The sequence below is a fragment of the Astatotilapia calliptera genome, chromosome 7, assembly GCF_964374335.1.
Source record: "Astatotilapia calliptera chromosome 7, fAstCal68.1, whole genome shotgun sequence".
NCBI lineage: Eukaryota > Metazoa > Chordata > Actinopteri > Cichliformes > Cichlidae > Astatotilapia > Astatotilapia calliptera.
Genome location: NC_137428.1, coordinates 53,352,135 through 53,365,787, shown reverse-complemented (window position 1 = coordinate 53,365,787; position 13,653 = coordinate 53,352,135). Strand labels below are relative to the sequence as shown.

General features: G+C 45.1%; 1 protein-coding gene across 1 annotated transcript; it reads left to right on the top strand.

The window, feature by feature from the left end:
- Window positions 1-5,822: 5,822 nt before the first annotated feature.
- LOC113026554 (ETS transcription factor ELK3) lies at window positions 5,823-13,619 on the top strand. The gene is made up of 5 exons (XM_026175469.2): window positions 5,823-6,200; window positions 9,162-9,370; window positions 9,686-10,468; window positions 11,924-12,046; window positions 12,817-13,619. The coding sequence occupies exons 2-5, from the start codon at window positions 9,164-9,166 to the stop codon at window positions 12,913-12,915; spliced, it is 1,212 nt and encodes a 403-aa protein (XP_026031254.1). The 5' UTR covers window positions 5,823-6,200; window positions 9,162-9,163; the 3' UTR covers window positions 12,916-13,619.
- Window positions 13,620-13,653: the final 34 nt, after the last annotated feature.

Sequence of the window (13,653 nt, the reverse complement as noted above, 5' to 3'; positions counted from 1 at the left end):
GGTTCGAGCCCCGGCTTGGACAGTCTCGGTCGTTGTGTCCTTGGGCAAGACACTTCACCCGTTGCCTACTGGTGGTGGTCAGAGGGCCCGGTGGCGCCAGTGTCCGGCAGCCTCGCCTCTGTCAGTGCGCCCCAGGGTGGCTGTGGCTACAATGTAGCTTGCCATCACCAGTGTGTGAATGTGTGTGTGAATGGGTGGATGGCAGGTTGTGTAAAGCGCTTTGGGGTCCTTAGGGACTAGTAAAGCGCTATACAAATACAGGCCATTTACCATTTACCATAACATGCAAATCTATTGTACGGGTCAACAGAAATACCAAAATATAAGCTTTACGAAAACCTCCGGTGCAAAATTGTGTAAGGAGCTTGGAAAGAAAAGCGTCTGGACTTCTTACTTGAAGACGTTTCACCTCTCATCTGAGAAGCTTCTTCAGTTCTAAGGGTCAAATGGTGGAGAGTCCCAGATATAAACCCAGTGGGAGTTTCCCCCCAAAGAGGGACAAATGACCCCCTGATGATCCTCTACCTAATCACATGAGCCAAGGTGTGAAAGCGGGTGTGGGTCACAATCAGCCAGGATTTCGGGTGAGCTCATTGTGAAACCTGGCCCCACCCTATCATGTGATTTCCTGAAGTCAGGTGGCCCAGGATGTGAGTGGGCGTTAAGGCGTCTGGGAAGGGATCTCAGAACTGGATTGTAGATGGCAGACAGCTGGCGTCGTAAACCACTGCCTCTGTTCAAAGATGGTCGCGCACAGTGGACGTAAATGGCTTCTTTCACTCCTCTTTCAAACCATCTGTCCTCTCTGTTCAAAATGTGAACGTTGGCATCTTCGAAAGAGTGACCTTTGTCCTTTAGATGCAGATGAATCCCTGAGCAAAGACCACAACATCACTATATTACCAGCTGATAAGGGAAGGTGCACCGTGGTCCTAAACACAACGGATTACCACACAAAGATCACTACTCTCCTCAGTGACAACAATACCTACGAAGCCTTAAAGCGAGACCCCACAAGCAGCTACAAAAAGAAAGTTATAGCTTGCCTTCAAGACCTTGAAAGAGACAAAATCATTGACCGCCTTACATATCACCACCTTTACCCAGGGGATGCCATACCCTGCATTTACGGACTTCCTAAGATCCACTCAGACCCATTGTCAGTAGCATAAACTCAGCCACTTACAACATCTCGAAACACCTTGCTACCGTCCTAGCACCTCTCGTGGGGAACACCCCACATCACATCAAGAACACCGACTTCACCGACAAGGTCCAGAAACCTACCCTGGACCCAGATGAAACCATGGTGTCCTTTGATGTAGTCTCCCTCTTCACTTGCATACCCACCACGGAGGCAGTGGAGACTGTCAGAAAACGACTACAAGAAGACAGCTCCTTGGAGGACAGGACCAACTTCACACCCGATCAGATTTGCACACTGTTAGAGCTCTGCCTCACCACTACATATTTCAAATACAACGAGGGTTTCTACAGACAAAAACATGGCTGTGCCATGGGTTCCCCCTTGTCACCTATTGTAGCCAACCTTTACATGGAGGAAGTGGAAAGGAAGGCTCTTGGCTCTTTTAAAGAGAGAGTACCCAGCCACTGGTACAGATATGTAGACGACACATGGGTCAAAATCAAAAGACAAGAAGTGGAATCCTTCACCGCGCACATTAACGCTGTGGATAAAAACATCAAGTTCACTAGGGAAGACACAAAGCACGACTGTTTGCCTTTCCTGGACTGCGCTGTGCACATTGAAGAGAATGGCAACCTCAACATTGAAGTTTATCGGAAGCCCACACACACGGACCAGTACCTCCTGTTTGACTCCCTTCACCCTCTGGAACACAAACTTGGAGTAATTAGGACCCTACACAACCGGGCAGAACATGTTCCCTCTAAGCCTGAAGGGAAAAAGAAGGAACACACACATGTAAAGGAAGCACTGGAAAACTGGTTATCCTAATTGGGCGTTTATAAAGTCAGCAAAGAGGCAAAGAAAAGAAGATCAGACACCAGCGAGGGAGGATAAGAAAGACAGACGCAACAACATTGTCATCCCTTATGTAGCCGGTGTATCAGAGAAACTCAGGAGAGTTTTCTCCAAGCACGGCATCCCGGTGTACTTCAGACCCAGCAACACGCTCAGACAGAAACTGGTTCACCTGAAAGACAAAACTCCTAAACACAAAGTTAACAATGTGGTGTATGCTGTACAGTGCAGCAAGGAATGCCCAGACCTCTACATTGGAGAGACCAAACAGCCATTTCACAAGCGCATGGCACAACATAGAAGAGCCACCTCCACGGGACAAGACTCAGCAGTTCATCTGCATCTAAAGGACAATGGTCACTCTTTCGAGGATGCCAACGTTCACATTTTGGACAGAGAGGACAGATGGTTTGAAAGAGGAGTGAAAGAAGCCATCTATGTCCACTGTGAGCGACCATCTTTGAACAGAGGCGGTGGTTTATGACACCAGCTGTCTGCCATCTATAATCCAGTTTTGCGATCCCTTCCCAGACACCTTAACGCCCACTCACACCCTGGGCCACCTGACCTCAGGAAATCACATGATAGGGTGGGGCCAGGTTTCACAATGAGCTCACCCGAAACCCTGGCTGATTGTGACCCACACCCGCTTTCACACCTTGGCTCATGTGATTAAGTAGAGGATCATTAGGGGGTCCTTTGTCCCTCTTTGGGGGGAAACTCCCACTGGGTTTAAATCTGGGACTCTCCACCATTTGACCTTAGAACTGAAGAAGCTTCTCGGATGAGAGGTGAAACGTCTTCAAGCAACTCAAAGAAGTCCAGACGCTTTTCTTTCCAAGCTCCTTAGACTACGATGACCTGGATGACTGAGAACCTTCACAGACATACTCCGGTGCAAAAGTGTGCCGGTAGTGGTCAGATTGTGTCTGCTCTCCCATGATGGTCACTTCTCACCGCCATGAGCTGCTTCATTTCTTTCCTACCAGCATGTCCAGCGATTTGGCTGGACATGTGCTGCAGCGATTGTGAAGTGGAGCCAGCAGCTGCCGAGAGTCCACTACTGCTGAACCTTTGGATGGCCGACAAAAGGGATCTTCCGATGTTTTCAGCTAAATCGCTGGACGTGCTGGTAGACAAGAAGTGAAGCAGCTCATGGCGGTGAGAAGTGACCATCAGGGGAGAGCAGATACAATCTGACCACTACCGGCACACTTTTGCACCGAAGGTTTTCGTAAAGCTTTTATTTTTTGTATTTCCGTTGAGCCGTACATTAAATTTGCATGTTAGCTAAATATTCAGTTCTCTGTAACATTTAAATTTAACATGTAGAATATAATATTTAGATTTAACATTTAGATTTAGATTTAAATATAATATTTAGATTTAACATTTACCATTTAGAGTTAAATATAATATTTAGATTTAACATTTAACATTTAGATTTAACATTTGGATTTAGATTTAAATTTAATATTTAGATTTAACATTTAGATTTAACATTTAACATTTAGATTTAACATTTGGATTTAGATTTAAATTTAATATTTAGATTTAACATTTAGATTTAACATTTAAAATTGTGTTTTAAATATGAAAAGTTACAAATATTTTACTAAATGTTGTAAAAAAAAAATGACTCGAACAAACATGTTTTTGTAAGGTTTTGAGCTAAATGTGGAAAAATGTTGCCGTTAATTTCAGCATGTTTCACTTTACAAACGGCGCCCCATAGTGGAGAGGTAGACTTTTTTTTAAAACTTAAAGTGTAATAGTGCAATCAGTGATGGTTTAACACTGAGATCAAGTTTTTAGCTGCTTCATTTTATGACATGCTCAGTTCTTAGAGCGCAGTCACAGATTAAAGGAATTAAAGCAGAACCTTTGTACCCTGCTGCCTTCACTTGTTAGATATTAAAAGAGGTGTTCAGTGCCATAGCAGCCAGACAGCTAATCAGCTACTGAATAAAATGCCAGCTATATCTTCACAAGTTCTTTCACATTACAACAAAACCTCACAATTTAATGTAATTGGATTCAGTTCTTGCAAAAACGGACACTCTAATGCAGGCTGTAACCTCTGCTTTACTTTTTCAACAGTTATTAGACCAACAATTATTTCTCCTTTTTTCTATGGGAGTCAAAAAGGCCACTTATCTACAAGGCCAAGCTTCAAGTGGCAGCAGCTCAATATGTCGAGAGGTCAAAATCATTTTAACTTAATGTATTTAATTTCAAACTGATGCAACACCATCAATATCCAGTAGCTCCGAAAGTTGCTATAAGTTTGCAAGGATCAACTACATGCAATGATAAACCTCAGGAGCCCTGTAAAAGTACTTAAAAATGATTACAGGAGCCACATCAGTACATCAGTCAGATTTTTTTTCTGTCTTTCATCACAAAGCAAACACAAATAAACAACCATCCAGGCTTTTAGGAAAACATTATTACCAACAAACATTTATTGCACAGTCAGATTTAATCAGTGCAGTGTAATTGGTTTAAAGGTACAAAGGACAGTCTTTTTTTTTTTTATTTAATAGGAAAAAGAATATTGTAGTTGTAGATATACACTGATTAGTGGGTAATTGCATGATTAATGGGTAATTGCATCTTCCAACAAAGGGATCTTAAACTTAGAATTAATCCACTAAAAATCCACAGGAGCATGGACGGCTTGTAAACTGCCATGTTGCTACACCATCTTGAATCCAGTGGTTGAGATGGACATCACCATTCTGCCTAATTGTGTTTTATGTCTGTGGCTGGAGACATAGTGCGCCAAAGGCCGAGGACAGTCAGCAGAGTAGACATGCGACACTCCACTCTCAGGTTAAACAACCTCATCATTTTAAGATAATGTTAGGCCTTAACAAAATCACACCTTCCCACACTCTAAGGAGTTTAAGCAGTTCAGACTGATATGAGGCTATGTGAAATGTAAAAGCATCACAAGTACATTTCAGTGATAAAGATATTTAACTGTATTTAAATTTGTCAAACATAAATAAACCCCCAAAACAGTGTTTCACAACTTGCTTGGCTTTTAGACAGAAAACCTGTCTCACTGTCAGACCTCCTCCGCCTCATTGTGCACTGCATCAGCAGAGACACGCTAATGCTGACTGAGATCACAATGCTATATTTATTTGTGGTGAGGATAATTGGGTTTGCAGATGACTCAAAGCGCAAAGTTTCCTAGTACAAACATGCAGGATGCCTTTTCTTTGTGCTCTCGAAGTGCTCCAGGAACTAGTCATTCTAAACTGGCAGTAGGTGCGGATGTGAGTGTGTGTGCGGTGCCTCTCGTCCTCTGACAGCTGGGATAGACTCCAGCCTCCTTCTAAGCCCCAGGTTGAGTGTTTGAGGTCATGGATGGTTAATTGTGTTTGCCTTAAGAGGTCCGGTGAACACATAATTCACATTTTAGAAGTTAAAAAAAGACCTATTACGGAAGATAAAACACTCATCACTGTCTGAGACATTGTCGCCTCGCTGAATAGTGTTATAATGTGTGTCACTCAGTAGTCTCTTCTTAAAATTAGGAGGCTCATGTCCCATGCATCTTCCAAAATATACACATATGCATTCCTGCTTCATTTCCTTTTTGTTGCACAGGTTCCAATTTTGCCTTTTCTATCTGTTTCTGAAATCAAATAACCAGAAATATGTCTAAAATGTATGAGTTCCAAATGATGTGATGTAAAAAGAAAGTGTGTCCCTATTCAGATGCAAATATAGTCAATTATAATGCGGTGTATCAGCAAGGCATATTCAGCAGTATTGATTGGGGGAGGACTTCTGGCCTGCTAACGAGGCGTGCCTGAACGCATCACAGTCTGCAGACCGATGATGTCAGTTTACGAGATGTAGGAGTCTCTGCATCACCATGTGTGCCGACACAGTATAGGCCTACTGCTGACCGTCAGCGGGCAAGCAGTGGAGAAAGAGGAGGGGAGGAAAAGTGTGTTTACACAGACGGCAAACTGCCTGGGGAATCGTAGGGGAGAGGAAGTCAGCCGGCTCTGTGTCTGCCTGCTCCAACTTCCTGCTCAGAAAAAGAAAAAGCACAGGATCCTATTTCAGTCCAGCACAACTCCTGTAGACCAGAAGTAAGCATGGAAAAACAAGGAATCACACAAGCGTCGCCGTAAACTTTTTCGGAGGGACCAGACCGAGCCGGAGATCGCAGGTAAGGTCAAAAATAAGCGGGCGTCTTTCCGTGAACAGCGCTTTGTTGCCTGATTGGTGGCTTGTGTGTGTGAGAGAGAGAAATAACGCATGCCGAGTCGGGCGAGCGGCCGTAATTGCGTTTCAGTTAATTGTCTTGGCTGTAAACACGTTTGGTTTTTTGTTTTCTGCTTCAGCTTAAAGTCTTAAGGTCGAGCTGGTTTCTAAGTTTCTACACAAGAATGGCACAGATTTGGGGTCAGACAGAAATGTATCGTCTTCCGGTGCGAGCAACATCTTGAAAATGAGTCAGTGGGGCAGTGTAGTGATTCAGACCTCCGTGCGTAAAAGTGAGTGTAACTTTGCAACTGAGCAAAGAAAAAGAAAAGGGAGAGGCAAATGAAAAAGCAGTGGAAAAAAACAACAACAGAAAAATAGCCTCAGAGTCATTAAAACCTGTTTTCAGATGCTTTTTTCTTGCGGGTCCCCCTGTTGAATTTTCCACCGCCAGTGAACAGGAAGAGAGCAGATTTAGTCATGGCTAAGTAATGTCTGCATACACCATCTAATCTCATTAGGAGTTTCCGTTCAGCCAACACACTGGATGGCTTTGTGCACACGCGAGACTTCTCGGGGCGAGCATCCCGCAACAGGGCTCGTCGTGCCCCGACCAAAACCACCACAATATCCCCCAGATATTCTTAGAAAGACTCCTAGCACTATTTCATTTGCGGTTCTCACAGTGACTTGTTGCCTCGCTGCAGAGCTGAGATGTGGGCTTTTTAATTTCTGTTTTGCTAGGTTTAACTCTCTGTTGTTTTTTCCTGTAGTGGGTTAGTTGTACTATATTTAATAGGTTATACTCTATGAAGCTACTACTGAGGTCTGACCTGCTGCAGCAGCAGCATGCTTAGAGCATCTCGCAAAGCGGAATTTTCAAAGTCACACTGTCCTAAATTGCAGATCTGCCTGCTCAGTGGCCCCTTGCTGCAAGCGGAAAGCTTTACTTTCTAAAGTCGAATTGAAGGCTGGGTGTAGAGTGGGTTAACGGGTGGAGCTGTGAAAAAGGGGACAATGACGTGCTCTTTTGACCCTTATCCCTCTGGGAATTTTGTGGGAAGTGTGGCAGGATCAGGGAAGCACTCCCCTGCTGTGGGATCCCCTCTCCTCGCCATTTGTCCTTGGAAGTAGAATAGGAGGAAGTCCTGACTTTGACAGGTTTGTAGTTTCACATGGCAGATAGAAAACTCAGGGGATGGCTTGTGTCGGAAATTAGTTCAGCCCTCTCTCTCTGCCCGTCCTTTCTGGACAAAGATAAGCAGCGGTTGAAAATCTTCTCCATAATCTCAGTTTTCTTTAGTGGCTTGTCATTTCAATTTCATTCATATAGCACCAAATCACAACAGCAGTCATCTTAAGATGCTTTATATTGTAAAGTACAGAGCGAAACCCCCAACAAACAAACCACCCCATTTGAACAAGTGCTTGGCGACAGTGGGGAGGAAAAACTCCCTTTTAGCAGGAACAAACCTCCGGCACAACCATGCTCAGGTAAGGACAGCCATCTCCCGTGACCGGTCGGGGGGTGATGGGAGGAAGACACGATAATGAAATGAGAGCACAGTCCTTTCCATCAGTATTCAGACTGTATTATGTCAAAGGTCTGCTGTAATCATCTCCAAAAAAGAAGCTTTACATCATTCACAGTTATTTGTTGCATACTGGACTCCTCTGTTCATTCTCCACCTAAAACAAGCCATTTAACCTCCTTGTGTTTTTTTTTTTAACTTTCTTCTTCTTTCTTGGCTTCTCCGCACAAACAAAAGATTTGAACTTGAGTTGGGTGAAAGTTCTGTTTTAATAGTTAGACCTTCATGACATCACAAAGAACCAACAACACTTTCGTCTCAGAGGGGTTTTTTTTTTAACGGAAGCTAATCTCATTCTTTGAAATTTTGGCCAAAAAAAAAAAAAAAAATCCAAATCATGTAAACGAGAGTAGCGATATAAACATGAGTGAGATTAAAACTAACGTACTGAAAATCATTCGTCATCAATCACATAAAAATAAAAAAATAAATAAAAATGGCCACCAGTTTCTCCTAAGGTGATGTCTCACCATGTTATCAGATAAACGCACTATTCAGAGTGACACAACTACCGAGAATAGCAGCGCATCACCTTACAGTAAAATTCTGGCCTTTGTTACTTGAACTATGACTTAACACATCATCTGCTTTATTGTCAGTTTCTTAGTAGTCATGTGATTTAATTTTTGTATTTTGAAATCAAGCAGTCATTCGAGCTCCGCTCTCGTCAGAGCTGTGGGGACAGAAACCCCCACTGCCGTTACTAGCATATGAGCTCCTAGCAGGCAGGCAGACAGGAGCTCCGAGGCTGCACATTCCTCTATTAAAGGAATAACCCACCCCGGGCCCGTCGTACTTCCTCTGGAGAGAGGGCCAGGTTGAACCGCAGCATATTTCTGGCTTGAGCTGTTGTTAGCCCCCCCCTCCCTTATTTTTTTCTCTCCTGTGGCTCCTGCTGCTGTTACATTACACTACACTCTTGACACACACTGTTCTATTCATTGGCGGTCTGCTCTTTCTTGCACCACATGTTGGAGCTCAAACAGATCGGCCCCTCTTTAGCCAGTAACTTCATTTAGTCTGTGTGCAATAAAACACAGTGGCAAGGCAGAACTGAGAAGGGGCGGGGGGGATAAAGGGATTATATTTAGATGAAATGTTGGGTTGTTTTGTTATAAACAAGTTATAAATGGACCTAAAGTAAAGTGTAAAGAGGGACTTGCCTTGTTCCCCTCCAAAGCTTTAATTTGTGTGCTTATTCTGTCACTGTGGCACCAGGCAGGTGTTACACACGCCAGTAATTTGGGTGCTTTTTCAGTAACGGCTCGCATCTGTTAGCATGTTTGGTGCTACTCTCCACACGCTGACCTAATCATTTGTGCGTCTCGCTGCAGGAATGGACAGTGCCATCACTCTGTGGCAGTTCTTGCTGCAGCTGCTGCTCGATCAGAGTCACAAGCACTTGATATGCTGGACGTCCACAGACGGCGAGTTCAAGCTCCTCAAGTCGGAGGAAGTGGCCAAGCTGTGGGGGCTGCGCAAGAACAAGACCAACATGAACTACGACAAGCTGAGCAGAGCCCTGCGCTACTACTACGACAAGGTTAATTAAAGTGATTCTAGTTGCCTCTCCATAATAGCACAGCTAATTGTGTGACCGCAGCTGCTGTGATAGGTTAGCCGGGAGAGGAGTGTGACGCCACGACACATTCTCTGTTCTTCCCTTTAGACTCACAAAATCCCCTGATAGACACTTCTGCTTCCTCTTTCTTGTAAAGCGCACACACAGATCTGACTGTGATGTAACAAAGCACTACTTTAGTGTGGCCCCAAACACTCCTCTGATATTCTATGTGTGTACCTGGTTTGTTTTTCATAATGATCTTATCGCGGTGAATTGTGTTTGCATGTTTTGCAGAACATCATCAAGAAGGTGATTGGCCAGAAGTTTGTTTATAAGTTTGTGTCCTTCCCTGAGATCCTTAAGATGGACCCGCAGGCGGTGGAGATGGGCCTGGCTTCGGGAAGGCTTCCCCTTCAAGAACAAGAGGCCCAGGAGCTGGAAGTGGAGGAGGAGGAGGAGGAAGCTGAGGAGGAGGCCCAGAGGAGGACCCTGGCAGCCTTGGGGGCACAGCAGTGTCGGAATGACTACCTCCACTCGGGTCTCTACTCGTCATTCAGCATCAGCTCCCTGCAGAAGCAGCCCGAACTCCTCCGTGCCCTGCAGGAGCGTCAGGAGGAGCAGCGCTCCGTCATCCGCTTCGGCACCAACGCCAACGAGAGGAGCTCTCCTCCCTCAGCCAAGCCCGAGTCCTATGTCTCACCGGGGCCATCTAAACTCGCCTCTCATTCCCCCTCCCCGTCCTCTCCTCACACTCAGCGCGGCCGGAGCCCCGCTGCTGAGGAGGAGGAGCAGGAGGACTCTGACCAAAGCGCTCAACCCCTCAATCTGTCCTCCGGGCACAGAGGGCGAGCCCTGCAGCCTCCTGAAAAGAGGAGCAGCAGCGGCGGTGGCAGAAGCAGTTCTCTTAACAGTAGCGCTAACCACGGAGATGGACTCCCCCCAAAAAGCAAAAAGCCTAAAGCTCTGGAGATTTCAGCACCGCCCCTGCTGCTGGCAGGGAGCGACATCGGCTCCATCGCACTCAACAGCCCGGCGCTGCCGTCTGGGTCACTCACTCCGGCCTTCTTCACTGCACAGGTGAGCTGAGCAGCAGAACTCTACAGATGCTACAATGACACTAGTTCCTCCCTCATTTCTAGACATGAGTCATATGTTGAGTCTCAACTGTGATTATGTGAGCACTTTGAGGACTAGTGACTCATTCATTGAGTGTCAAGGTGCTTTCCAGCATTTTGCCATCACATTGGATTAAATACGATTTGATCCCTAATTTAAGATCTAACACTTCACTCACACCTAGGATTGCACTCTTCATCTTGCTACAACTTTCCCTTCTCACGAGCACTCAGTCGCTCCCTTTTTTCCCCTCTTTGTGATTTAACACAAACCCAGTAATCTCACTCCCTGCCAGACCACAGCTGAACGATACAGAGTCTGATAATAATCAATCTCAGAAAGACGATATTTCTGCCCGTGATGCCATCAGTGCCGTCCCCCCTGAGCGGTACTGTGGCTGATGATTGAACACCAGAGTATGACATCAGCGTCCCCAAAGCCCCTTATAGCGCTTTCTATATTTAGTCGTGCCTTCAAAAAAGGTTTTTGCGCAGTTTAAAACATCATTAAAATATTTGTGTGATGTTTAGACCAAGTGCCGCATTTCTGTGTGGCAGTAATGTTTTGCTTTCGTCTGCCTGTGGAGCCATTGTTTTTTTTGTTTGTTTTTTTCAAATTTTATTTTCTGCCACAAGTTTAGAGCCAAATTCATCGAGCTACAGCATTTTGGGATTATACCAAAAGATCAAAACGGCCCACGGCTCCGGCACAAGCACCAACTTGAGTTTCATCATCTAATTTAGTTAATCGCGTGTTTGTACTGGAATTGTTACAAAGGGAGAGAAAAAACGAGCGCCACATCAGAGAGGGGTTCGTCCGTGCGTCGAGGAAGACTTCGGAGCTACGCTCACACCGCCCGCTGACAAGGGCTGCGTACGATGAGATCAGAGGAGAGCGAGCGATTTACGCAAATCTTCGGTGAGTCCAACCTGCGAGAGGAGGGGAAGAGGCCCTAAGCGATGCCATATGCTCCAATAATTCCGTTAATACTCGAGCAGCAGGGCTGGGTCCCCTCGCAACACTGGCTCACTTCTCTGAGGTGACACAGGGGAAAGTAGGGGAGGAGGGGGGGAGAAGACTAGGGGAGACGGAAGGAGGGAGGGAGGGAGAAATTGATTTCATATGTTTTCTCTCTAGTTCCAAGTGCTTGACGACCACTGCCCCCCCCCCCCCCCCTCACATCACCCCTGTATTCGGGAGTAGAAACCACAGACTTCCTTCCTGCTTCGTCAGTTTGTTTTTCCAAACGCTGATACATGTCCGTTCACCATTTTCAGCATGTTGTGCATTAGCAAAACCCTCAGAGCAACATTCTCAATCCGCTGGTTGTGAGTTTTGTTTTTAATTTTGTCCCCACTAGTTTCTCTCATTTATATAAAGCCTCCCTCCCTGTGTGTTTTTCCCCCCACCCGTCAGACTCCCTCGGGTTTGCTGCTGGCTCACAGTCCGCTGTTGTCAGGCATCCACTTCTGGAGCAGCCTGAGCCCAGTCGCTCCGCTCAGCCCCGCCCGGCTGCAGGGCCACAGCTCCCTCTTTCAGGTAAGAAACACATACAGGTGTAGCGGAAGACAGAGGGACAAAAATAGCAGGAGATGAGAATAGAGGGTGTACTCAAAGGATTATTTACTGGTAGCGCTTTAAGCAGAGGAGGAAGTTGGAGAGGCTGCTGGGGCCAAATTAGTGCTTCTGCAAAAGCCTCATTGTTTCCAGCGGTTGATAAAAGAAAAGAGAGCAGAAGACCAGGGCAGGAAAAGCTTTTAGAGAGGGCGATTATGTGAGCTAGGTGAACCAAACTTTTTATTAAATGATTTCTAATGCTGCCCAAATGTTATGCAAGTATTTACCAGGAAGCTAACAGGAAGCAAGAAAACTTTTTTTGTGTGTGTGTGAGTGTTATTTGCAAAGCAGCAGTCACAAAGGGTTGTGAAACTAGTTGAGACTCAGTAAGCAGGTCCTGCAGAGGTGTCCTGTTTCAGAGCTTGTGAGAGGGAGAGGAAATCCTGTGAATACTTCCTGTTTGAGCCCAGGGGAGCCAGTCTGAACAGGGTGGACTGGTTTGAGAGCTGCTCCTCATTTATGAAACACACACACACACATTATACCGGATTCATTGTGCGTAAATAAGACGACTTCTGTTGTAGAGTTGGAGGGGAGAGAGACAAGAAGGAAGCGGCACAATGAATTAAAAAAACAAAAAACAAAACAGGAAACCAGAGCAGTGACAATGCAACAGTTCCTTACCGGAAAGCGGTTTTCATAGAGACTCCATCCCCTCCCCACTAACTCTGTCCCTTTCTCTTCCTCTGCAGTTCCCCAGCCTAATCAACGGACACATGCCTGTCCCCCTGCCAAACCTGGAAGGAACACCCTCCTCCCTGCTCCTGTCTCCCACCACTCACAAATCCTGATCCAGGATCTGTGGAAAATGCCGCAAATTCATCGTTCTCTTGTTGAAAGTTTCTCATCATAATAATCAGCAGCAGCAGCAGCAGCAGCGATCTCTTATTCATGATGTCAGATTTTGTCTCAGAAAAGCAGAGACAGTTATGTGACCTCACCTTTTTTTTTTTCTCTTTTTTTTTGCACTTGACTTGCTTCAGATTCTGAGTGGTTGAAAGCACTTGGTAAAAGCCATACGCCACGATGTCTCAGAGACATCTGGCCTCTTTATGATAAAGAACAGCACGTTTCTACACCAGCCTGTCCGCGACGGACAGAAGCGCAGCTGCGAAAGGCTAACCAGCCGCTCAGCCTGCGCAGAGCCTGGTTCTTTTAATCTTTAGAAAAAAGAAAATAAAAAAAGAAACAAGTCTACTTGTTAACAATGTGAAACTGATCGTTTCACTTAACGTGGTATTGTATGTAACGTATGCACTATGCTTCTCAGATAGTACCGGCTGTGCCTTGTTGTCCTGTTTTTGTTTTCACTTTATTTCAAAATCTTTTAATGAAGACGAGATTTCAAATGAATGAAAACCTTGTAACACTTACGTTCTTGTTTTTTTTTGGGTTTTTTTATACTGGACTTGGTAATACAATATGTATTCTGTATATTTTTTTTTTGTATTGTGAAGAATGTCATTTTCAATAAACAAAGCATTGAATGCTTAAACAGAGTTGAAACTTTGTAGAGCAGCTGAAACAAA